General features: G+C 49.3%; 1 protein-coding gene across 4 annotated transcripts in view; it reads left to right on the top strand.

The window, feature by feature from the left end:
• Positions 1 to 124: 124 nt before the first annotated feature.
• Positions 125 to 26,580, top strand: part of Pka-c3 (Protein kinase, cAMP-dependent, catalytic subunit 3) — a 120,540-nt gene continuing 94,084 nt past the window's right edge. Inside the window, exon 1 of one of the 4 annotated variants that reach the window (XM_077700615.1) lies at positions 125 to 1,079. In XM_077700615.1, the coding sequence (XP_077556741.1) occupies positions 875 to 1,079 (205 nt within the window). In that variant the 5' untranslated portion in view covers positions 125 to 874. The remainder of the gene's footprint in view (positions 1,080 to 26,580) is intronic. The other 3 variants (XM_077700617.1, XM_077700614.1, XM_077700616.1) reach the window with 3 other exon arrangements.

The following is a 26,580-nucleotide window of genomic DNA, read 5'->3' as shown; positions in this document are numbered from 1 at the left end:
AGACACAAACCTGCAGCTCCGAACGCGAACCGGCTCCGAGCGCGGCGGCAGCCTGTCGTCCTCTTTTAACGCTGCCAGCGCCGCCGCCCGGCGGGCCTTTGTGAACAGCTCGCCTCGCGATGGGCAGAGCTCGCGGAGTCGGTCGGCGTTGGAGTTGGTCCCGAGCCTGAGCCAAGCGAAGAAGCTCCGGCGCTGCTCACCGGTCGCCGCGCCAGCCACAGGACGCGCGCGCGTGAACCGCCACCGAAGCAGACGACGTGGTTGCGCTCTCCGCGCGGCCAACAACCAGCCAGCGGGTACCGGCGACGGAGTTGGCAGCGGTGGTCCGGCGGTCATCAACTTGCCTTCGAAATGCATTGACCCGGCTCGGGCGTCAGTCCCTCCGTCGCGGTTGTTGCACCCACTTCCTGCGTCCGCCCGCTCGAGTTTTGAACAAAACTCCGGTGAAAGATTCGGCTCGGGTTCCTCTTCCGCAGTTCCCGAACTGAGTGTGCGCCAAGACAACGACCATCAGCAGGTTTGCTGTGCACCGTCCGTCTCGTACTCGCCCCGGCTGGGGAAATGATGGTAAAACGGAGCTCGACGTTGACGATCTGCGATAGCAACGGAGCAGAGTCAAAGCATCTTGCGTGACAAGTTGTTCACACTTCGCCACTGGGCCTTGTCTGTACCCCCTCCTCTACAAAACAAATCGTAGACGTGTTCTTGTGTGTTATAAGTGCGAACGGTGCTTCTCTGCCACATTACCTACCTTTTGAACAGGAGTTACCCTCTGTCCGCAAAGTGTGGTGTTGCCGCTGTCTTGACAGCAACTTGTGGTTGTTCGCCGCCTTTGGCGAGCAGCTCATTGCGGACTCAGTGCGCGGGAAATTGTATGGCGTCGAGTCCCCGAGTGCTTCTGTCGAACGGTGCGGGCAGCATGGTGGTCTCCCAGGGCAAAGTGCGCTCCGTGAGTCCCTCGAGGGAGGACTCGGGCAACGACTCGGACGGACCAGCTGCCGGGGCCAAGGGAGATGCGACAGGCTCGCCTTACCGCAAGCGCCCCACACTGGAAGACTTTGAGATGATCAAGACGATAGGTAGGTGCGCGTTTGACGAGGCTTCCGAATGCTGCTAGGTTGGCACATTGAAAACTTTCTGCTTCAACAGCGCGCTATCGTAAGTGCAATATCTTAAAAAAATTGTGCAAACGTAGTTATCCTTCTGTTTCGTGCATATCCTGATTGAAAAAAAAGCTTTTTGAGTATGTAAAGAGAGACTTGTGGGCTAGAGAACTCTACCCCACTGAACTCAAGCTATTCGAATTAGTAACCGAACCGTTGTCCAGACCATCTGAGGCCATCAGTTATGTACAAACGTTGTATTACCTAGAGGCCTTATATTCGTAAAGTATTCGTATTCGTATTACCAAGACGCCTTTTCGTATTACCAAGACGCCTTATATTCGTAAAATAGACGCCTTATCCTCGTACGTCTTAGGCTTTCCCCATCCTTCATAAGTCGAAATTCAGAAATACTTTCACACGAGAAATTGCGACACCAGTCCGCTAAAACCAAAACAGAATAGGGGCATATATACTAGCATTCTGCAAGAAGCCTACGATTTTGTTTGCAATGGTACGTTATCATCAGAAATTAAAATTAGCACCCAGCTTCAAAACGATGCTCACCACACGCGCACCAGAGGTCCGGAATGCAAGCGGCACATGCGCAGTTTCTGGACATGGAGGAGACAGCGTGTCAGTTGTGCTGACATATCAAAGTACGCATATATCTTGTTAAAATACATCTAATCTCTTTAACGCACTACAGCTCATTAAGATAATGCACGTGATACATCCATGGAGAAGAGCAGCCGTTTTCACCAATTTTGTCGCAACGACATTGCAACATCTGTGCGCCGATGTTTCTGTTCTGCTGTACCGCGTATGAAGCGTTAGAAGCACCATTCACATAGGATTGCACGTACCAAGCGCTTCCATAAAGTCATGACGTTGCTCAGGGTACCCACCCCACCCGCTGCCTAGCGAAGAATTTTTAAATGTGAGCGTGCCGATCAGAGTAACATGCTCTCTTCAAGAACTCGCGTTTCAGAACCTTTTCCTGGATTTTCCCGGATAAACTAAAAAAAAAAGCATTTAGAATATGTCATTCAGAGTGTCTCTCAACACATCACCACCACGTGGCGATCATTGGCGTAGAGGCGTCGTTCACTTGCCTCGTCTTAGCTAAAGTGAGTGCTTGCAGTGTGATTGGCGGTAATTCAATCTCGTCAGCCTAACTAGCCGCAGTGAAATGTACGAGCATACCCAGAGAAGTTGGTGTGCGCAATGAAATCTGACGCCGTTTTCAAGCAGCGACTAAAATAACGTACGGCGTAACAATCCTTGATTATACTGCATGATTGCGGGATACTTAAAGTGGCAATGTCGTGACGCAATATGTTCCAGAGTTTCCGCTTTAGAATTGTAGCTTCGGCTGCCCTCCAAAGACCTATACATACGCACCGCAGTCAATTCAATTTTGCAGCAGCAAAGCCATTACAACTGCAGCGTCAGCTGAGTTAGCCGGGCCGGCGCTTTACCCTCGATCCCAGCTCGCACGTAAATTCGAAACGACTTTTTGCCCTTTTCTTTCTGTGTCTCGTTTTTAGAAGTTTCTCAGCCGAGATGCGACGGTTGTGGAAGTCTTAAAAGTGGCGCTAATGGATTGCCCACCTCTCCGCGTGACGAGCGCGTGGCCAGCTTGATTGGCCCTCTCGCCGGGCGCATTTCCTTGGAATGAACCAGCCAGCCTGCCTTACACCACTCGTTCAGTTTGGAATGCCGAGCTGGCCGCGGTCAAGGCACAGGCGTTTTACGTTAATTAAGCGTCGTCTTTACATTTCAATGCGTATTCTTGATTAACTAACAACTCCTAACCTCTGTTAGGTACCTGTGTTTTGTCTCGATTGCGCTCAAGGTTTCCTTCGCAATAAAAACTTTACAACCCCTTCCTAAAGAAAGTTGAGAGAAGCGCGGAAGCTATCTAACACAAAACCTGCGTCAAACGTGCGTCAAAGCTTTCGCTAAAAGTGCGTTCAAACTTTGGTGAAAGTGCGTCCAACCGATTGTCGAACTTTCAGAGACCCAAATCGCGAACGAAGAACGAACGCCACGATTTCTCGCGCACTAAGTAAATGCATCTACAGATTATCTAAATGTATGTTACTACGTGGTTTATGAGATAACAGTATACTATTGCACTCCATCTTCGTGATTGATGCGTGTATTCTCTTATCTAGAACCGTTGTTTTTCGCGATTTTTAAAGTAACCGTTTTGACAGAATGGAAGCCCGGTTCCACGCACGCGCCGTGTGTAAAGAGATCTTATCAGAACTCTTCGGTCAACCAACCGGTCTATGGGGAAATTCATTAGCTTTTCTTCGGGACGTCAGCGGTCTCACTAAAAAAAAAAAAAGCTTTCGCTTTAATTAAAAAAAAAAGTTGACGTGTTTGAACTTTCTCACGGATGCTAGCAGCACGAAGATCCTTGCCCCTCTCTTTACAACCTTGTTCATGCACCGTTATTCCATGGGTGCCTTTTGCAACTAAACGGGCCTTATGAGTTAAAACTGGCTTCGGAAATGCTACGTCAAAGAAGCGATTTTAGAAAAACCGGCACAATAAATCTGCCGAGGTCGCCGGAACACGCTTCGCATATAAATGTATAAATACAAAGTACAATCTTAAAAATGTTGACGTGTATGAACCTTTCACCCGTTCTAGAAGCACGATGACCGGTGTCCTCTGTATAAACCCTTATTCATGGGCATTGTTGCTGTTTAGGTGTTTTGGTTTTGTGCTATATCGCTTTCTATGAGGTTTCAAGAATGCTACGACAAAGGAGCGATGCCAGAACAATCGGCGCAATGAACCTCCGGGAGTCGCCGAAATACACTTCGCACATAAAAGTTCAAGCAATGCCTTCTTCCTAACCTTTCCACATGCCGATAGATGGCGAAGAGTAGAAGCGGGACAGCACCTCCCTCCAGTGAACATCAAGCAGTTTGTGTAGATTTTAAAGCACAGCTGCCAGGCACCTGTCATGTTTTTGAATGGAGTCGTAACCAATGTGACTGATAACAGAGGACGTGGGATGAAAAAGAGAACGCGGAGGGTAGCGGGGAATCGGAAAACTGAACGCAAAGAGGAAAACGGAGGAAGCAAGCAGAGGAGAAGCGTCCAATCGTGCTCCGCTTAAGCCCTTATTCGTAGGTTGAGCGACGTCACATCGGCTTCACTGGTGAGAGAGAGAGAGACAAACATTTATTGCTGTAATGAGCAGGATGATGTTCTTAGGTGCTCCACCCAGTGAGAGGCTTCCTTATTCCAAGATGCCTTGGAGCTGGCTGGCCGTCCGGGCCCGTTCCACCAGTCGGGGCTGGTCCGAGAGCTCGGAGCTGGTCAGCTGCTCCACCCACTGCTAATAGGTAGGGTTGGGATTTTCACTGCTGAGGTACGCGTGCCCCGATACCGTAATTGGAAACACAGCGCTTCATGTGCAGAGGCCTCTTCACGGTGGTTATGAGAAGGCGTCAGGGTGATCTGTCACTGTACATACGCGCATGTCTCTCTCAAATTTGCGACATGCCAGTGCATATCGCAAAATTAAAGCACATAAGCAGCTGCGTTCAGATCTAGCATTAGAGAGCATCGTAATCGCCGGGGGTTTTCTTTAAAACTCTCCGTTCCTCCCATTCACGTAGCATTGCAAAGGTATCGGCAGAAATATTCGAGCGTGTCGAATTCAATAGTCCACTCCATTCGCGGCAATGGAAATAGACGGCCCTACAAATGTGCGCCAGTTTGGTTCGCTCACCGGAACGTCAACAGCGATGACACCCGCGCCTGCCAGCTCTCGCCGCAGTTAGGCCGCGTTAGCACACTCGTGCGGGAGGACAAGCACTTATGCCAAGAGTGCAAACTTATTCGAACAGCGTTTTATCGATCAGCGGGTAAACACAGCGCCGACCTTGGCGTTACTTTTGTTGGCCCACATCGTCGCGCTTGCTGGTCGTGCCCCTTCTTCCCCCATCGTCCTCTTTTGTCGCCGCTGCCGCCCCAGGATCGATCGCATCTGTGCCCGCGTCTCCAGGTGATGGGAGACCGCTAAGCCCGCGCGCGTTCGCCCGCTTCACCGCAGAGCATCCAGCGCCGGGTCAAGCACAGCCGCACACCCTCGAAGGTGCACCCGCGCCTCGGGCAGGAGGGGGGAAATTGCGGCCGATAGATTGAGCGCGAGGGGCGGAAGGCAATCGGCAGCAACCATCTTAGGGGAAGTAACGCGGTTTGCCCCCTTCGACATTCCCCGCGTGCGCGAGAGGAGCCGCAATCTTCTCGCTTACTCTAGTTCCGCGCGCCGTATGCGCATAACGTGGGAACATTTCTTCTGGCGCTCGCTCTTGCGCCCACTCGTGCCCTTCATTTGCACCTCCCTGGTTTGCACGCCTTAATGCGGCTGCCCGGTACAACCGGCGAACGAGCGTGCTTGCTGGGGAGGCATCGTTCTAGATTGCGCCGGCTTTTTCTGCCCGGTGCTCGCGCGCCGAGGAGGAGGAGGAGGAGGAAAAAACTTTATTCAAACGCAACATTAAGCGTCGAGAATGTCCCGGGCCAGGTTCACCAACGCCAACTGGTCCGAGAGCTGGTCCGAGGCTAGCCAAGTCCGCCACGTTGAAGGAGGTGGGCGGGGAAAATGTGGGGATTGAATTGCAATAGGAGTTGCAAAGTTTGACTGCGCTAGATTATGCGTCCGTTGTGAGCTTCTACTGCCTAGTCCCGGCTTCTCGAAGAAGCGCGCTAATCCGCTAATTTGGAGGCCCGTGCCTACCAAGTAAAAATGTACTCCCACCTCCTTGCTTAGGCAATGATAAAGTTGTAAGGCTTTGTTTTGTATGTTTAGCTTGGGGTGACCGTTTCGGAAGTGTTCTTCTGAGAGTGTGTCCCCCGTTCGTCCGCTTGCCGGCGCCCTACTGGCGCAAGAGTTTGACTCAAGTTCGGCCTCGAGCGGCGCTCGTTTAAGCTCTGGGATTACGGAGCTGAGGCTTGCGCGTCTGATGAATAGTTAGGAGCACAGGATCCGACATATAGTGCCAGAGATTGCGCAAACTCCATGCTTTCAACTAAAAAGTTCAGCTGGGAGTTGGCTGCACAGCTGTTCTAGTGTCTTTTTGGAGTTTGCGAGCGATAGTATGTTCTTTGCTTACATTTGAGCTCCTGATGGGAGTGCGTGTAGCGTAACGGAGTCAGGCAGTACGGCACGCTGCGCCTGCGGACAACTCGTACACGCACATTGCCGCAGGCGCATTGATCTATGCGACACCCTCTTGGTGTGGTAGGTGTGGAATGGGTTGGCGCAGAAGCTAAAGGAAAGCGGGAATTTTATGTCGTTACGGCACACACACCGTGCCGTTCTAATCATACCCATTGCGATGCCGCTTAAGCCGTCTGGTGTTGCAAGTGGAGCTGCGTTTGAACGTAATTGGCAGGTAGCTGTGCGCTCCCGCAGCAGGTACAAAGTGTCTCTTTGCTTCGCCTGACGGCAGAGACAAACGATGGTCTTCCAATAGGTTGCTCTGGACACTCTTATAACATGAGGAGGCAGTGCGGTGTAACGATACTGCTTCAATGTATCGCCCCATTTTCTTCGTTAAAGCTGAGAGTAAATGAAGTACTACGAAGGTTACCCTGACGCACAAACGAAAGGCCATACAAACATACCAGATTCCTCTCGGGCTCTAAGCAACTTGTTTTGCAGTTCCCCAGAGTGGGTAATCATTTTCGGATCATGTAACGTTTGCTTCGATCAAGCGTCTGGCTGGATTGCGCCACAATGTTGCGCAACGAACGAACGTTGCGCAGCCTAATAGCCCTGTCTACAGCCGGTCGGTTGGTAGTGGTGTTGCTGGATCAGGTGGTGCTAGCCTCGCAAAATATGCTGGAAATTACTCCGACAGAGCGGCCCCTGAAGCGTTAAACACGTGGCTGCTTCAGCATGAGTCCGCGAGTTCAGCGTCCGAAGAAAACTAATCAGGAGGAGTGACACCCCTCTAAGCAAGCAGTATTCAACGCCCGTTTGGGAAGGGGATGGGGTCCAGCGGGGTGTGTGGGGTCGCTAGATTTCGCAGCACGAAAAGCAAGGCCGTTCGCATTGCAGCATGCTCTGGGTAGCCCACCAGGGGGCGTTACACATCTCCTAACATCGCACACGACAACACAGAAGCGATCGCATGAGCGCCGTCTTGAATCGCCACACTGCAGATTTCGCCGACTATGTTTGAATGCAATTGAGTAAACATGCAACTGCTCCGGTTCCGTGCTTTGTGACAAAAATTCTCATGTTAGGGATCACACAGGAAGTTGAAATTGCACACAGAAGCGCTCGTCTGATTACGACCGGGGAATCGAATTTCAGCGCATTCCGGGCCGTCCCATCAGCGGTATCGTCCGGGTTGCTAATTTTTTACGGTCCGCCGATGCCCTGGAAGCAACACGGGCATACGTATGAGGTATAGTGAAAGGAGAGCTGTACGTACAACAACAACAACAAAATTAAACTCAATGAATTGTCAGTCTGATCTATGCGTGTGCACCTACAAATATTATTTGCGCGCGCTTTTGAGCGTGAGCTGCGCTGTGTGCACGAGCCAACTTGAGAGGAGATGCCTGCGAATTATGATCACTTGCTCGCGAGCTTAGACGCTGCGGAATGGGTTCAACACCGAAGGAAAACTTAGTAAACATCATGCAAAACAGGACCCAGGACCCATGCATACCAACACCAAGCTGGCTGGGCCGGTCGGTACGCCCTTTCACTTCACGTCTGCCGTATTTATTTATTTCGGATGTTTTCTGTCGCAGTGCGTATGTGCCAGCCTCTAGAACTGGTCATTATTACCAAGCGCACAACACGCCGACGGTTTGTGCTTGAGCCACGTGCAATAGGAACCCAAGTAGAAAGATCCAGGGGGCGAACGAAGGCCCGAGTTGTAAGCATGGTAATTTTACACGTCGATGCAACCGCGCGGAAACCGTACGCGTAAGAATTAAAAATGAAACTCGGGCGCCTATGAGTATGCGCGCAGCGGCATTTGTGCTGAGTGCACGTGCGTGCGCATACGTGCAGACGCCATACCGATCGCACCTCCCGGCCCAAACGATCCGGGCCGGCAGTCGTAAACAAGAAGGCGTGCGTGCATCCTGCATGCATGCGTTGTGTGTGTACGTAATATCGGTGCTTTGGACTAGTGCTGTGACTTTATGTATACTTATATCCGGATAAAAAAATGGCATGTACCTCGAGGGCAAACGATAGAATTGTGACCCGTATATGTCCTTCGGCATCTTGCAAGCAAGGCTCATTCGCTCGCTTCTTTGTAAACTCGGGAGAGGAAAGCAGGTCAGTGGTATCCGACAATATTGCGCTTTATTTTAATTTTTCTTCCGCTGGGAAGCTGTTAGGCGAACTCGTGCCGCATTTTCGTCCCCTTCATTTGTGCAGTGCCGAGAATAACGAGAATATTCGTTCGTTCATATTTAAAGTACCTCGAACACCGTGTGTCGCGTGCGATCGGCGTAGAGTAGTGCTTAAGTCACTTGTCTGTGATCACCGCGAACCCCAGGGTTCCACTCAGATCTCTGAAACGGTTTTTAAAGAAAAACTGAGGCTGCGCCAGTGATAGGTACCCAAGCGCCGTTTCCCTGTTAGAGACACCGACACCGGCTTTTTCGCTCAGTGGGTGATCTAATGCTCTCGCGTTAAATGAGAACTCCCTACATGGTCCAAACGCCACGCCAGTAGACCAGTGACGTACGTGCGTTATACGCGGGGCGTGCAAAAAAACTGTGCGGAAATTCAGAGGATTTTCTACTGAGGTCCAGCATTCTTAAGCACCGCTTGTCTCATTGCGAGTATTTTATAGCACGATTTGACTATGGGTAACCGACCCGCCGCGGTGGCTCAGTGGCTAAGGCGTTGCGCTGCTGAGCACGAGGTCGCGGGTTCGATTCCCGGCCGCGGCGGCCGCTTTTCTGATGGAGGAGAAAAGCAAAAACGCCCGTGTGTACGAGATTTCGGCGCACGTTAAAGATCCCCAGGTGGTCAAAATTAATCCGGAGCCCTCCACTACGGCGCGCCTCATCGCCTGCGTTGCGTCGGCGCGTTAAACCCCCACAATCAATCAACTATGGGTAACCGAATACCTTAGGTAATTTTATATCTTTTATACTTTTGCTTTGTTTCTTTTGGCCAGCTATGTATATTTACGCTGATATAGCACCAATTCTGCCTATTCTGTACTTTTGTGCAAATGCACGGCGCTGTGCTATTTGTTTGGTTTCAAGACTTTTTACGTTTCCGTCGTTCTTTTTGAGGATCTTTTATTTTTATTTTCCTTTGGGCGGGGGAGGCATATAATATGCACATTTCGGATTTCGTAAGTCCACTTTTACCTTTTTTTTCTATTTTTGTATTTTTGGTTTTTGAAAAAAAATTCGTTCCACCTATTTTTACGCTATCATAACGATCAAATGTGTTACTTCGGCATTTTTTTCTATTTTTTTATATTTTTTGGTTTCTGAAAATTTCGTTCCACCTATCATTACGCTATTATGACGATCAAATTGATTACTTCGGCCCATTATGCATTTTTGTGCAAATGCGGGTCGTTACACAGTTGGGGGTGGAGGGGTGCTGGGCAAATAGTGCCGCGCATTATTGCGAAGTTGGAGGAGAAAGGGCTGGCGCGAACGCGGTGATCCCGAGAACTGCGGGGCGTTTTCCGAGCAGCGCAGCGTGGTCCTGCGGGGCGGCACGCGGCGGCGGTAGCGGCGGCACTATCAGCAGCGAGCGCGCGCCGGCGCGTGCACTGGCGGCCTGCATGCGAGCCGCCCCGCAGTGGTCGCCGGGCCGTTCGCCTCCTCCCGCTATGGTTAGTTATTAAGAGGGAAGGGCAGGGCATTCTTCTCCTCTCGCACGCAGGTCGCCGCCGCACATCACAGACCCGGGCGCGTAATTACGGGCTCAGTCCACCGTCGACGACGACACAAGTAGGCCATCGTTAGGCGCCGAGAGGACGCTTCACCCCGACCCAGCCCTTTTCTCCCAGGCCGCTCCTCGCGCAGACCACCGTAAACAGAAAGAGAACCACGTGGCGGAGCGGACTGACCCCTTTTGCTGCTCGTGCGGTATGCGACGTGCCGAGCAAGGGGCGAGGGAACCTGGAAAGACTGCCTTCCAAGAACCACGTAGTGTCACTAGATAAGGTTACAGAGTATCGACACTCTTTTCTCCTATTTTTCCGTGCCACCGCCGTGATCATTGGTCACTTCGCATCACGTGACACTTGTTTACACTGCGACGGCTCATGGGCGGCGCCATTTTGTTGTTTGTGCGTTTTCTGTCGGTCAACTGTGGTAGTCTCAGCTTGCCCTCGTTGCTCTGCGGCTGTGCGGAACTGGCGTCGTTCCCAACGCGAGTCAAAGATAACGCGCTTCCCAGCATTTCAGCTGCACAAGTATGTCCAAGGATGCCGTTTTGCTGCATCTTCGGCAGTGTTGTTTTACAAACGACCTGGTCGAACTTAGCGGCGAGGCCGTAAAAGGAGCAATCTGGTAACACTGATGAACACCAAAATGGCCACCGCTGCTCACTTGCGTGCCTCAGTGACAGTACTCTGCATCTTATCTAGTGACAGTAGAACCACGTTTACCAATTCGCCAGTTCAACATTTCAGGGGGAAACAGAGTTGTGTTCCTAATGCCTCTACTCCGCAATATGCCGGGGGTTCAAGCTTTATCGTAGTTATCTCAAACCACGAATGATTTTGCATTGATCTGTCATTGCTTCTCAATTTAACCTTTTAACAAACGTTTCTGTGGGGCAGCTTGAAGGCTGAGCGATCGCAAGATGAAAGCACAGCCGACTTTCTCGCAGACCTATAATGTGGAGGGAAAATGGGCTGGGACAAATATCAGTGTAACTGCGATATCAACTGTCAATGTATGCTAATTGTACGTCTTTAGCTTTCACTCAGGACAGGCGGAATTGAACCGATTTGAGCTGCAGCATTCTACTAGAGACTTCGATAATTCGCCGGCCGGCCCGTTCACTGACTGCGCTGTAGTTGTCACCTTACTGACGCCGTCCGGTAGAAAGCACTAGCAATAATTCCAACGCGCTAAGTTTTATGGGTGCGCTGCGCTTGCCTTGCCTTTTCTTCACGCCGGCCCAATTTCTCCCCCAAGGCGCGCACGTCTCCGACCACCAGCGCCCCCACCAGGAGCCGGAACTTTAAACATGCGTGTGATATGAGTGGCTGAACCGCTAATTGGGAGGCCGAACCAGTTACCGGGCGCACCGACCCGTCACAGAAGTGCTGGGCGCGAGGAGGCCGCTGCGGACGGCGCAGCCACCTGAAAAGACCTCGAGTGCGCCACTGAACAAAAATAACGTGCTTTTTAAATTTTCCCTTTCCTCAGCTGTAATTTATTCCCTGTACTACGTATTTTCCTGCTTGCCTTTTTCCTTTTTTTTCTTTTTTTTTTTTTTTGACAAGGCGGCGCACTGCATGAAACATGCCATCTCAACTTTCGAAGGGTGAGACAGACGCGAGTAAAATACCAAGGCTGCACTCGAGCAATATTTTTGGCAAGATTGAAACAGGATAATCCTTCAAGGGTACGTCGACGTGATTGACATCACTGAAAAGAGTTGCGGGCTACAGTGTTCGCAGAAAAGCGGGGCCCTAATGCGGTAATCATTCAGGCAAAGAGTGAGTGAGTGGTTGGGAGGGGGAGGGGACTCTCAGTTTGCAATGCATTTGTGTGTTGCACAAAAGCATTGCACGAAAGTGTGCGCAGAGATCCGTAAATTTTGATGGCCAGCAAACCAAAAAGCAAATGTGGATTCAAGACACCTCCTTCTTTTTTTATATAACGTTTTGGAATAACACCATTTGTAAGTGAGCAACGACTACAGAAAAAATTATCCTTCTAAATAATTTCAATAATTGTATTCTAATTGACTGTCAGCAAAGTGAAATCTCACACTACGTGTCTGCTTTGCAACGCACCTGCAAAATCCGCCACCAGTAGGAGTACTTTTGGAATAATGGCTTTGCTTCTTCGGCCACTGGGCTTTCACGCGTCTTGAACTCTGTGTATAAAGTGCGTCCGTAGTTTTGATCACTCTTTTTACTGGTTAGGACAGAGACCTGTCACCCGCCCGCTGTAAAGGATATAACCGCAAGAACCTCATCTTGATCCCTCAGCTATTCGTGGATTCGTTTGCATCTAAAACAACAAAATTCAGTGGAGAGGTCACCCCTTCATTAAACCTTCGTAAAGCTGCGCACAAGCACTTTATTTGTCTTCTTTTAGCTACTGCACGGTTCTAGTCTTTTTTGTCGATATTCTTTAGACTGTTACAAATAATTGCAATCCGGTCAATTCTTGCCACAGATGGAGTTTGGAATGGGAGGCGGGGTTGTCTACTCATACGCCAGCTTAAAATCGCACAGAAGATTAATATGCGGTCGACTAAGTATGGAGCTCAATGTACCAGGTCATGGAACGAAAAATAAAAGTAGTAAGTTTCCGTTCCGCTTACAACATTTGTTTCGTTAAGAGTTCAACGCAGAAACACTTTCCAACATCGTGTTCTTTACCCGAATCAAACAAGCTGTCGTAACAACTAGGTCTGAAGCATTAGCTAGTGAGTGATAAGAGAGAGAGAGAGAATAAATTTCTTTATTAGCAAAAAAAAAAAAAATTGTGGAGTGGTGTCGGCAGCAGAAGTCTTGATCGTTGTCTATTAACATTGATAGTGGATGCAAACATGAGCGTCTCTTGCGTGATCGCGTCGGACTGCGCCGACCTAGTGGCATTTTCGTGAACACTTCGCTCCACGGGCGGCGCACAGCAGTGCGATGTGTTTTGCCAAGAGAGCTGCCCTTCAGGGAAGGGCAGAAGGACAGGGGCCGGCGCATCACAGTTGCGGTGGTTTTTGTTTTTCCCCGCCGTATACCATCCGATGCTCCTTATCCGCTCTCTCTCTCTCTCTCTCTCTCTCTCTCTCTCTCTCTCTCTCTCTCTCTCTCTCTCTCTCTCTCTCTCTCTCTCTCTCTCTCTCTCTCTCGAGGCCGCGTATACAAAAAATAAGGCGATTCGTCTTTGTCATGGTGAACGTGATTTTTCTCACGATTCCTGCACCTCCATCTGGAGGATAAACAGACAGGAGGGCGGATAGGAACGTGTATGTAGATGCGGAACAGAGATGCGTGCCGTACCGGAGATTCGACCTTCGGAACAAAGGAAAAACGGACGAGGAAGCGGCGGCGATGCTGTGCGCGGTGCTTGGAGTTTGTGCAAACGGTCTATAGCGGCATGTTCTTTTAAGTGCCCTTTGCGATGAAATCCCGGTCATCTATCCCCGTCTGGTGCGGCTGCGCCGGAGATCGAAACGAAGAGAAAAGCGAGACGAGGAAAACGGATCTTAACATAATCTCTCGAAGGGGCTCTTTTTTGTTTTAGTCTTTCCTGTTGCCCGTTTCTCGTCTCACGTGTACCTCGAGGGCCGGATGAAAATAAAAGAAGACAAATTTCCCTTCGCGAGTGACGAAAACGACCGGTAGTCGGTGGGGGCTTACGGTTGTCTCCAGGGCGCCATTAATTAAACCAGTTCGAATCCCTTGGGCCAAGGATACGCCACGATGTAAAACACTTGGGCGACTTATTTGTCTTGGCTGCCGTACGAGGAAGGAAAGCAAGAAGATGCCTCGCTGGGCAATGGAACCTCTCTTCATGCCCTCCTTGTTTCCTCTTCCATTTTTGGGCATCTCTCAAGTGTTGCTCGCAGGATGAAATAATTGCAATACTTCGGCGCCACCAGCCTGTAATTGAAGAAACAATGCTTCAAAGGTGTTGAGATGTCATTGCCAATGAAAAAATAAAGCGGGGGGGGGGGGGGGGGGGGCACAATGGGAATCTCTGAGGTGGTGCACTACTGGCATAGTGCACAGCGAATTCCTCATCCTTAACAGTGACGTAACAAGGGCGACTATGACGGTAGCTATTGAGTTTTTTTATATCACAATGTGGAAAATTTGTTTCCTGCTGCAGCTTCCTTGTTTTCTCTGCCTGTATTTTATAGCCAAATTTATATCCAACTTCACTTTATAACTACAGAAACTTTATGAAGCAATAGGCAGTATGAATTATGAACAGTTTCCCCCAGAACTACATCGAACATTTTGTTAAAGTCATCGCAGAAAGTATCGAGCTGATGTCGTCCACGAGTTGCATCCGGGGCACTGGGCGTATACTGGTAATAATTGTGGCAATTAAGCGACAAGATATAGAACTGCGCTGTTCCGGAAAACGTACGTTGCTAACGCTCTAGACGTTGGCGTTTCGTGCAAAACTGCTTCCAATATTTTTTTTCGTCGAGCGCTAGGGGTGCAATCGACAAGTAGTTTTCGGAATTTCTTTCTACACCAGATCTGGGATCTATAACAACACGTGCAGCTCTCTAAAAGCGTGGAGGTGTAGCGAACCTTGCCTTGCGCGCACCTCTCTGGACAAACCGCTCCAGAAAGAGGAGTTCTCTCTTTTCAAAGCTGCATAACAAAAGAGAAAATATTTCCCGTCTTGAGTCTCATTGCCTTCAATAATAAAGTCTTCAAAATAATGGCATGTTTGATACTCCGAGTTAAAAAGAAAAGAGAAATAATCCTGAGCTCATTAGCTAGTTTTGTTTTTTTAACCGAAAAAATCTTTCGTTTTGTTATTTTTCGTCGCTCAGTTCTCAAGAGCAGCGGGGGCTCACCGAAACTGATGACAGCACAGCTGTCGCTGTCATCATTCTTCCGCAATGCGCTCTTATTCGTGCGCAATGCGATCGTTCACCTGTCAGACGAATATCACGCGATAGAAGAGCGCGGTGGAGCACCGGACGATGCTTTCATATTTTTCGGTTCTCCCACTTATTAGCCTAGTTGACTGTGGATGCAAACTTTTATTTAAAAGGCGACTTAACACCTTAGTCTTGATGCCGCGTGGCTTAATGCGACGGCAGTCTGTTTCCGCTGCCTCGACGTCCTCAATTTGGAGGAGGTCGGGGAAAGAGATCCACGAAAACCACTGGCAAAAAGAAATAGAAAGGACACTTTCGATGTATTGTGAGAAGCGAAAAAAAGCAGATGGAGTGTCTGCTATTACAAACATCGGCGTGTATTAGGGCGTACTTCTTTGAATCGAGCAGACCGGGAGCCCGTACGCTGAAGCCGAAACGAATTATATTATTGCCGGGGGATGTGGGAGCTGTTTCGCGCTATCCTTTTTCCCATCTCCTAACGTCGTTGCTACATCGACGGTCGAATGGGCCGAAGGAAGCGCAGATGTTGATATTTCTCGCTCCACGAGCCTCGTACGGCGCAAGTTATGGAATTCGTTAGAGAAACGGTGGAATAAGGCGTACATTTTCTGCAATTTCGTATTTATTCATTCATCCCTGGGTCTATTTTCGTGCTGCCGCGTAGAATTTATTTATTTAACGTGTAACGAAACACAATGGTTTGATCATTTATGCGGGCGGCCGTGTGGGTTGGACGTGTTCGCTTCGTGAGCGCCAGGCGCGCCATGTGGGCGGGACAGTTTCTTTAGCATATTTCGTGCTCGGCTAAGCAGGACGGAACAAAACTGGCGAGCGTTTCTCGTTTGGTCGTCTTGTTCCTCGTTTCTCGGGCGTGCATGTGAGGGAGAATTATGAACTCGGGCTCCCAGCTTCAGCGTGCGTGATTTGAATTCTTCGCCATCCGCATAACGGGCTGCATCCCGCTACTCGCTGTTCAGCTTGAGCTCACGACAAAGAGAAGAAAAAAGTGGGAAGTGCGGCACAGGGTGAAATTCGGTGAACTGAAACAAGGGCTTTAGCTCGAAGAACCAGGCAGGGAAAACAAGGAATACGCAGCGGGCAACAAAACGTTTACATTGTGACTACGCCGTTTGAGAGCAATTAAGTCGAAAAGCAAAAAAAAAGTGCACCCAATGATCGCGGTAGTACGTGAGTGAGTGAGTGAGTGAGTGAGTGAGTGAGTGAGTGAGTGAGTGAGTGAGTGAGTGAGTGAGTGAGTGAGTGAGTGAGTGAGTGAGTGAGTGAGTGAGTGAGTGAGTGAGTGAGTGAGTGAGTGAGTGAGTGAGTGAGTGAGTGAGTGAGTGAGTGAAGGAGGGAGGGAGGGATAGAGGGAGGGAGGGAAGGAGGGATATAGGGAGGGAGGGAAGGAGGGAGTGCGAAACAGTGACATGTCCATACCACCGACAATGCCGACCTAAAAAGGTCGGCATTTGCTTTGTGAGTTGCGTTCGGTTGTTCCCAGATGTCGCTACACGGAATTTCGGCGAAGCACTCACTGTATACTGAGAAACATTACCCCTAAAATAACAAGCAGTTAATTAAGCCCGAAAGGCAGCCAGAACGGCCTATACAGGCCTTTTAATTGAAACCTCTGTTTTCGCAGCAAGCAAAAAAAAAAAAATGATGCAAAGTGGTATAGCGGAGGCTGCAGGGTAATTTAGGGTAAGTAGCGAACGGCGCCTAGGCTTCTGTCGCTGCCACTGCAACCGGGTCGCAGCCTCGACGTAGCGTTCTAAGTCACGGAGGCGAAATCTGGGCCAACAAACCATCTCGCCGAGTGGCATTTACAGCATCGTGGATTTCTCGAGGAACCCCTTTAAATATTTTTGCCGTGGTTGAACGTGAGTGTGTAAAGTGAAAGCTAAGTTCTCGCGCCACGAGCGTGCAGTGAATGGGCACACAACTGCACCGAATTGCAAAACACAAAATCTGTTCGGCACAGTCAGCGTCAGCAGTCTAGGCAGGAACGCGCGGTGAACTTGTATGCAGCCAGCGCTTCCTTGTATCACTTTATGATGGCATAAACTTTTACCCTTTCTTCCTATCATCCTCAAAGCACCCCCCCCCCCCCCCCCCCCCCACACACACACACACCCCTTCTATAGAAACTATCGAGCGATCAGACGCCTTCACTGTAAACTGCGCGAGGTTTTGCACTTAAAGTTCAGCCAAGGCTTGACCTTGGCTGAGCTTGGTCATATTGACGCTATGAATCATTTTCTAAATTTTTACCATGGAGTAATGGAGCTTTTGATCTAATGAGCCCACGAAGAATCAGGCCGCATGATAGGCTCAGCAAGAGCTGCCCTGTAACAGGAATCATGCCTGCAGCCGGTGAGCCGCTGCGAGGAGCAACGTCTTGCGCTACCAAATGTGCGCGTTCGTAAACGTCTGTCCGTTGCACTGCTTTCGATATGTTGTGCATGTCTCAGAATTTCCATCGATGTTTCGGGGGCTTCTGCTTTAAATTTATCATTTGCATTGACACTTTATGGACCCAAAAATAACATGATACGAGGTGGAACCGAATACGTTGATGTTCGAGCATAAACTTAACAGATATAATTTCACCCTTATTGGGCACTATCGCGACAAAGACAGTGATAAGGCAAGTAGCGGTATGTGCTGCTGTGCGGAAGCGGCGTACGTGTCAGCTGGAGGTGTGCTTCCCGCCTCAATGGCCCGGACATCGTCGGTCGCGGATAAAAGTGCCGCTGAAGACAGTAGACGACGCAGGAGGGAGTGATACTAAAAATATAAGCTTGGTCGCTCTTTTAGCTTCTTGATTCCAGGGCTCACGCTCGCAATGAATACCTTGGGAGGACCAGAAAGGCTTCGGGTGCACGCGCGCTTAATTCGTCGACTATGATCAAAGCAAGCTCTCTAGTTGGAACCAGTTTCTCATTAACCTCGCCCGAAACCCACTGTCTTTGTGGCCGCGCACGTTGGCGATGAGAGCCAATTCCGGTTGTAGCGCGAGATTCACAATCTTATATGCTTTGAGCGTATCTAAAGGCAGCTAAATGAGCCTAACTACGAATTCCCCCTGAAGCGTACGTGCACTGTCACACTGCATAGGGCAGAGTAACGTGGCTGACTTGTTTCTCTTAAAAGCGGGCAGACGGACGAACGCAAAAACGTGATTCTGGCTGTTCAACCTGCCCTCACAAATCAATCGTCTATGGAAAAAAAACTAAAATTGCAAGCTGCCGTCCCTCGAGCTTCTTTTCATCTATGTTTGATTAGTGAGCGGATTAATTGCATTGCAGCGTTTTAGTGGTGCTTGCGGTTAGATTGCAGTAAGGGGCTCCGAAAGCAGTAAAACGTGGAAAAGTGCGCTCGGGGCACTGAAACTCAGCGGGACCAGGTATCATTGCTTGTTGATGCTGGTGCGTTACCACTAACAGACCGTTGTAACGGCACCGCGTGTATAAACCCGAGCAACCGAGCAAACAAACGCCGCATCGCTTCGCCGCTTCATCGTGCGCGGTTTGCTCACTCTCTACGCCTCATAAAGTTTCCCCCAGAAGCAAATAAGGCCAGTCAAAGCTGTAAAATTGGTTTACTGCTCCCGCTCAAAATAACTTCGCTGCACCTCTTTATCTCCTTTTTTACAATACAGCGTCGCGTCCATGTTTCTTTCCTCGACAAAAGATCATTACGTGATTGGTCTATTGTGATGAGTGTGCTGGCGCAATATAGTGGGAGACAGCGCATAGATTAGCAGGTTGCGGTAAGAAAGAGACACAAACACAGTGGGATTTTCCGTCTCCGCCGGTCGTCCTCCATTTAAGGCCTGCTTTTCGTCACATTTTAGTAATTTTGCGGCCTCAGGGAACGCTCAAACCAGAATAGGCAGGCTGTATATTTCCCACTAAGGCGTGCCCTAGCAAACAATCAAATGACTGCTTTGGCCGGTGAATGAGAAACATTTACCGCCTTGAGGGCACGTATGGATGCTGGTTAAGGCACTGGCTCATTATGGTGGTGTCCTACGAATACTGGTAATGGTGGAGATCTGACGCCAGAGACGCCCATCTTACTATGGAGATGCGCCGATGAGGTACCCTCTCTGAGCCATACTTAACCTCTCGCAACGTTACCTTTTCCAATTATGACTCGCGCCACTCTACGGAGTAAGTTATTCTACAACTACTAGTAGCTATTCTACAACTACTACAACTACAAGTTATTCTACAGCTACTAGTAGTTCTAAAATAACTTGTAGAATGACATTCTGGATTCTATAGCGCGTTTATCCCAGCTTTACGGCACAAGGAAAAGAAAAATAAGCTATAAAAGCCTCGCTGTAACATAATCCTAGTGTTTTCGCGTTCAGCTGGCTGTTCGCTCTCGACAAACGAGCCGGTGCTATCGAGTCCGGTTTGAGAGCAGTCATTTGCAATTAGTTCAGTGTTACGCAGTGACCTAGCACCACTGAGGCCCTTTTTTTTCTTTTTCTTTTGCCAAGTGGGTTCGAGGACAGCATGAAGTTCGGCAATGCTGAAATGTCGGTATTTTCGCTACAACTCGCATTCTGTTGAATACTTGTGCCTGAGTGGAAAGTGAAATGGTAGAAACCTTTCAGCGGGCCCAGCCAGAGGGAAATATCTCCGTATGTGCACGTCCGGGATGCGGCTATTCAATGATGCACGAAACACTCCTGCGTGGGTAGTGTATTCCATTTCGGCTTGCTCCCTAATGATCTCGCATGGCGGGATCTCATTATTTAATAATTATCAACGGTACTGAAATGCGTTTTTGTGCTTTTGGCCACAATTACTTCAAATGATGGACTTTTTTGCAACGGTTCTTGAGAAAGAGGGAGTTGTTAAACGAGGCATTTTGCATAGATGTGCATGTTTAAAGAAAACTTGAATCCTTAAAATTACGTCGTATACTGCGCGAAATAAAAGAGGTCACTGGGTTTATTATTTTTTTTCTGAAGCCCTCTCGGAGACGTCTAGTGTATCGTCGAGGAAGTCGGTTCTTTTGAATACACTTTCGGTGAAGTCATTAAATGCTCGGCAAACCCCCGAGACTGAAGATCACGAATGATACGTGTGTGCACTCTGCTGATTGATTGATTGATTGATTGATTGATTGATTGATTGATTGATTGATTGATTGATTGATTGATTGATTGATTGATTGATTGATTGATTGATTGATTGATTGATTGATAAAATTTTACTACAAAGAGCAAGTTCGATGTCAGATAATCTTTTTTAAAAAAAGCACCGCGTACATACACACACACCGCCAACACCCTCATCATCACCACCACCACCAAAACCACCACCACCACCATCATCATCATCATCATCATAATGGCCACTGTAGGGTGAAGGCCTCTAGCATTGACATCCAACTGCTCCTATCTTGGGCTCTGGAAATCCATTCTCTGCCATCATGTTTCTCTACCAGATATGTATGTATGTATGTATGTATGTATGTATGTATGTATGTATGTATGTATGTATGTATGTATGTATGTATGTATGTATGTATGTATGTATGTATGTATGTATGTATGTATGTATGTATGTATGTATGTATGTATGTATGTATGTATAAGAGAGAAAAAAAAGGAGAGGCGTCTGCCTTGATTACCAACATCACCTGTCGTGTGTCTTCTCTGTTACTGGTATTCCGGCACTATGCACCTGTTGTCTCTCCCGCGCGCCGCATTGCCTGTCCACCGTATTTCTGACATTCCGCTTCCTCTTTCTTACCACCCTCTTTCGCCTCGGTCTCCCGCGAATGCATTTCTTTTTACCTCTTTGCGGATCATTATGCGGCGCACAATCCCGCTTTCGAGAACACCACTTCCCGCCTTGCACATTAGCCATCCATGCTTCTATTTCTTTTATTCTTCTCTTTCTCTTGCATTTCCCGTTCCGAGCGCGTCCCTGAGTTCGGCCGAAAGGGGGGTTCCGCCGGCTCATCGCCTTGGCTTCTTCGCCTTGCGCCGGCGTCCGTGACCCAGCAGCGTGACCATTGAAGAGCGAGCGGCTCGCGCGGACGAATCGGCCGTTGTAGCCGCTTTTCGGCGCAAGGGCGTTTTGGCCATAGAGCGCCGAAACAGTGTCACAAGCGCTACGCTGCTAGTGAAAATTGAAAGGGCGTCTATTCGCGTGGAACGGACCATAAAGAGATTGGGGTGAAGTGCCTAGGAAGGCAACCGGCAACCATTATGGTACAAATCTGCACGGAAATGTTTTGGTAAGAGCGTATCGGAGACGAATGCTCGCGTTTGCCAGGGAACCTCAATAATGCCCAGATAGTGCAGCAGACAATATGCTGCGTGCTGTAATGCAGAGTTGGGGTCCTTGGCAAACACCGCAACGGCTGGGATGACAAATGATCAGTAGTCACCATTCTTCGGAAATGACATGAACAACGAGGAACAACGAGGACAAGAAGTACAACGAGGAAAACAAATGATCAGGCGAGAGAGAGCTACGAGAAGCGAGTAATTTTCCTGGGGAAGTAAAACGACCTGTGCAGAGCTCAATTCCGTAACCTTTCGACCTCTTGTTCAGCCCTTCACCGGATCAAGCAGTCGGGAAGGAATTTGAGTGCGCGAAACTAGGAGGAAGACGGCGTGCGATTATTATGCCGTTACGACCGGCTGCGGCCTGCCGTCTCGGAAAAACGCTGCGGCATCGCATAACCGTGGTGCGTTTCCGCCCACTCGTTCAACATGCGCATAACGAGCGGCCATTCAGACGTTTCTGCACATTACGATTCACAGCGCCTTGACCCACATCGGAGCCACAATTAAGTGTTCGCCTGGTGATCATTGCGTGCCCACGATTTCTTGTTGTTTGCTTTCCGCTTTCCTTCTCTCTTCCAAAGTAATGATTAGCTTTTGATGAGTTCCGGGCTAGAAACTAAGAAATATGAGGATCTCCGAAAAAAAAAAAAAGTGAAAAACAGGGGAAGCTTGCACTCATGCGCAAGGCTTGAGTGGCAAAGCTGTAGGTGAACATTGGACTGGCAAAGAGTTAAGTTTCATTGCTTATTCCATAATGCTAGTCGTCGCCGTCGTCGTCGTATGCGTTGTAGAAGTGGTCGTCTCCGCAAGTGGTGGGTGCCAAGTCACTGCGCAGACGCTGCCACGCGAAGGGCTCCTCTACGATACTGAGCGCATGCGCACGACGACACCAAGACTGGCTCTCCCGGGTAGTTTTCTGGAACACCGAACGTACGGCCAGTAATCGCAGCTCCATTGTTAAAAAAAGAAATCAAAAGGGAAGAATAAGAGAAGACGTGGCTGGTACACAGAGAAACCACAACACATGCAGTCAGTAGCGGTCCCAGAGATCGCCCCCCCCCCCAGAGTTTTGGGGGGGGGGGCGATTTTTTTTTTTTGGGGGGGTGGGGGGTGGGGGAGGAGGTGAATAAAGAATCGCTCCCTTCCTTGCGCCAATTCTGCGGAGGTGGTGATAACCATGGAGGCGTGTGCGCGTATGCTGTGCAACCCGCTGGGATTTACCTTCGCGCAAGTGGAATGCTTAAAAAAACTAAAAATAAGAAACTGAGGACCTCTTTGGGGGGGGGGGGGGGGGCGACCGCCCCCTTCGCCCCCCCCTTGGGACCGCCACTGCATGCAGTGAGCGCAATGTATTACCATTGAAGGACTCTGGTATTACATTCATTTAGTTGTCTGTCTGTCTGTCTGTCTGTCTGTTTGTCTGTCTGTCTGTCTGTCTGTCTGTCTGTCTGTCTGTCCATCCGTCCGTCCACCATTACACAAGTCTACGGACGCAGTAACAATAAACGTAGGATTGGGTTTTTTTGTAAAACTGTCCTCACGCGTTAGGGGTATAGCCAGGAACTTAGTTCGGGTGGAAGGGGGCGTATTCGAGAACTTTACAGGAGGAAATAGAGCCATGATATGGATCTACAGAAAAAATTACAAAGTGCTTACAAAGTGCTTTATCATTTTTGGATCTTACCTTGCTTTAGAGAGAAAATGTTTGCCTCTAAGTCTGCGTTCTATAAGTACGATCCTTGTGGCCTTACAGGTGATTTGACTTTCGTTGATGCCAGTTAATGGGGCCGTACACTCTCATCGTCACAGTGGAGTTCTCAACAGTGGCGCAACGATTTCACACGATAACTGCAGCAGTCTGTGTAAAGTAGCGAGCGGTGCACAGTGTTACAGGCTTCCGCAGTGTATACAGGCACAGGCTACGGGCTTCCGTGACGCGTGCATGCTAGATACCATCTCTGCCTACATCTGTATGCATACGTGTATGTAAGCGTCGCAGGAGACGCGCCTAGAAGCTCTCTCTGCCGAACAATGATGGCTTGCGTGCAACGCAGGCCATCATTCACCGACCGAATATGCGTGGGGATCGCGTATGCAGTACAAGAGGAACCGGTCCTGTTGATCCGCGCGTTCCGGTTACACGTCCCGCCCCGTACATGGCCGCTCGTCGTGCCAAGTCGATCGCCTCTTATCCACTGCCGGAGCAACGAGAGCTCCCGACTGTCCTACGTCACGCCCACAGTTAAATAAATTGGATAAAGCTAGCCTCACAAAAATTTTGTTTGTCCCCTGGTGGCTAAGTTGAAGCTCGTGCCGCCATATTACGTTTGAAATTCTAGAATCAGTAATAATTATTATACCATTGCTTAACCCTAACAGCTTGGTGCGAACGCGCAATCAGGGTACCAGCTACAACGTTCCAGACAGAAGGGATAGAAGTGCCAACTGTAGCGCTTTGCCTATTGCATGAAGCATGGCTCCTGACAGCGGGTAATTCACAAATAGAAATTGCAATGTAGTGTGTATTCGTGGGTGGCGCATGTAAATTACGTAAGACACTTCCTCCACCAGACGTCTTTTTTTTAAGACACGCTCTGCCTTCGAGCGCGAACTGTTTGCAGTTATTACTGTCGATTTAGTCCGATCATTTAAGCACGGGGTGTGGCGCCGGACGCCGTCAGTGCTCAGTTTCAACGCGTGCCAGCCGGTTCGTTACGATAAACATCTCTTTGACGTCCTTTGTCTAGCTCAAGCTTCATCATGCTCCCCTTAAGAACAGAGAAATTAGCGACGTTGCTTTCTTTGATTTCAGTGCACAGAGTACTATTCTAAGCATCAACTAATAATGGAACATTTGCCATCGTTGCATAAAACTCACATCTGATTACCTATGACGCGTCATATTCATTGAGAGAAGACTTGGCCAAATAAGGTAATTCCAAGAGGTGATGTTATATAAAGAACAGTGTCCGGATGTATTCCGCCTTTAGCAAGTTTTCAAACTACTATTGCTCGTCATTTGAGCCCTGTACTGGTAGATCTTCTTTCAAATATAGGAGTTTTCAACAGCACTATTCCTAGTCTCACTTTACTATAGCGCTTCTAGGACACCCATTTGCGAAATCATTCTCAAGCCGCAACCTCATAGGAACGAACAGAATAGTGGCAGCCGATCCCTCAAGATGTCGACTTAAGTGTTTCCCGCTATGTGATTTCGCCGGATATATAAAAATGCGCCTACCTTCTTAAGCTGCAGGAAATGTGCCGGTATTAGCGCCCTCCGACGCCATCCAAATAGTATGCTGCACGCTCACCCTCTTTGGTGGGAGAAGAACACTTTCCAGCTTTTGAACCGTCTCGGCACGGCTTCGGCCGACCTCCACACTTGGTGGTGAACTGCTCAAAACTGTCGAACACACGCCACGAGAAGCATCGACTATGACCAGCACATCGAACATCGTTAGGGGAAGCGCAGTAGTCGGATAAACCAGAAAGGAAGTAGACAGGACGGCGCTGCGTACTTTTTTCCTCGTCTATCTGTCTTACCTGCCCCTCAAGATGCTCAACCAATAGCAACTCGCCCAAGTATCGATTCTTCTGCATAACTAGCATGAACTGATCCCTCAGAACAAGCACAGCGGAGTTTTTCCGCTGGTGTTGTGCGCTCATCCCGCACATTCCCTTCGTCAGTGTGAATTAGGCCTTGGTCCGAATCGTATCCACTCCGATTAAATAAGAAAGCCTGCCACATCCCCAATTTGCTCTTAAATCCTTTTTTTTCATTTTTCTTCCCTTCGAATAACTTCACTGCCCAGTCACCGCTACAGTATCGTGCTGACCCATGGAACGGCGCACACGGCTCTCGTCCATCGCTGTTACCCTGCTCGCGGGCTTCGTCTTGTGCGAGGTGTTAATATCCCGTACTCGCGAGGAAAGCGCCTCCGGGCGCCCATCAATGCGGGCAGCGGTGACAGCAGCGGCCTCGGTTAACGTCGCACCCGGGAATCCCGTTACTGCGGGTTCCGTGGCTACAATTGACGATGATGAACGACGGACGGGGGCCGACCATGGCACACTTGCCGCCGCCGCCTTCTGGGTAGGAAGGGAAGGAAGGCATCCAGGGCCGCATCATGATCCGGAGATAAATCGGCCCCGTCTCGTTCCAGTTTGAGCAGCCGACAAGCGTCAGTGTAACATATCTGAAATAGCTGGATGTTTTAAAAAGAAGGATGCCGTAGCGGTAATGGCGACCTTGTATCAGAATGGCGACAGTCGCATTTATTCGCCGTGCACAATTCTCTCGCTGCCGCAGCAAGACCTCCCGTGGCGTCCTTAAACGTCGGGGGATGAAGTTGACATTCCTGGCGTGTGGTCGGCGTGATATAGAAAGATAAATAGCGAGCATGTAGAAACATCATGAGTGGTCGTGACGCAATGTAGTGAGTGCGGTATGAAAAGAACGCCATATTCTTCGGTTCCTTCATAGCCAGCAAGATAACGCTTAAATTGCATGGTAGTCCCTTGAATTTTATTATTCTGCTTCGATCTTTCACAGTAGCAGCAATTCTAGCCTAAGAGATAGAGAGAGATAGATAGATAGATAGATAGATAGAGAGAGAGAGAGAGAGAGAGAGAGAGAGAGAGAGAGAGAGAGAGAGAGAGAGAGAGGAGGAGGAGGAGGAGGAGGAGGAGGAGGAGGAGGAGGAGGAGGAGGAGGAGGAGGAGGAGGAGGAGGAGGAAATTTTGTTTTGTAACCGATATTAAAGAAAAGAAAAGAAAAGAAGAATAGGTGTCATCTTCTTATCTCAGAAAGCCGCGGTCTACCGCTGCTGCTTGGGCCCGGTTGATTAGGAAGTCCTGGTCCTCAAGCCGCGAGCTGCTCAGCCCGCTCTCCCACTGCTCTGGCAAAGAGGACAGTACAGTGTTGGTGGTGGAGGCATTCCCATGCGAGGTGGTATGCATATATTCCCCGGTACGTCACAGGCATGACAGTTGTAGGGGTATGTTGAAGGTGGTGCGTAAATTATTCCCCCAAATGATGAACCTGCCCCATGTATGTGGCCGCTGGGTTACCTCATTGACCGAGGGAGCCACCTGCATGAGGTAGGCAGGCGGTTTCCCAGATAAAGTACACCAGAAACTTCTATTGATGAGGGATGGCTGGTATTGCCATATTTAGTGCGAGGAGAGATGTGTCAGGGCAGGGCTGACCACATTAAAAAGACTCTTGTGGGTTTAAAACAACCCGGAACTGTGTTACAAAAATTGTATATATATATTTTACCAGTTTCCGACCTAAAATCCGTTGGCCCTCACTGGCGTCTTCCGGCCGACTTACACGTAGTTTT

The sequence above is a fragment of the Haemaphysalis longicornis genome, unplaced genomic scaffold (genome assembly GCF_048455015.1).
Source record: "Haemaphysalis longicornis isolate Haplotype H1 unplaced genomic scaffold, Haemaphysalis longicornis Haplotype H1 scaffold_2, whole genome shotgun sequence".
Classification (NCBI taxonomy): domain Eukaryota; kingdom Metazoa; phylum Arthropoda; class Arachnida; order Ixodida; family Ixodidae; genus Haemaphysalis; species Haemaphysalis longicornis.
The sequence above is the reverse complement of the archived record's forward strand: the minus strand, read 5'-3'. Positions and strand labels throughout refer to the sequence as shown.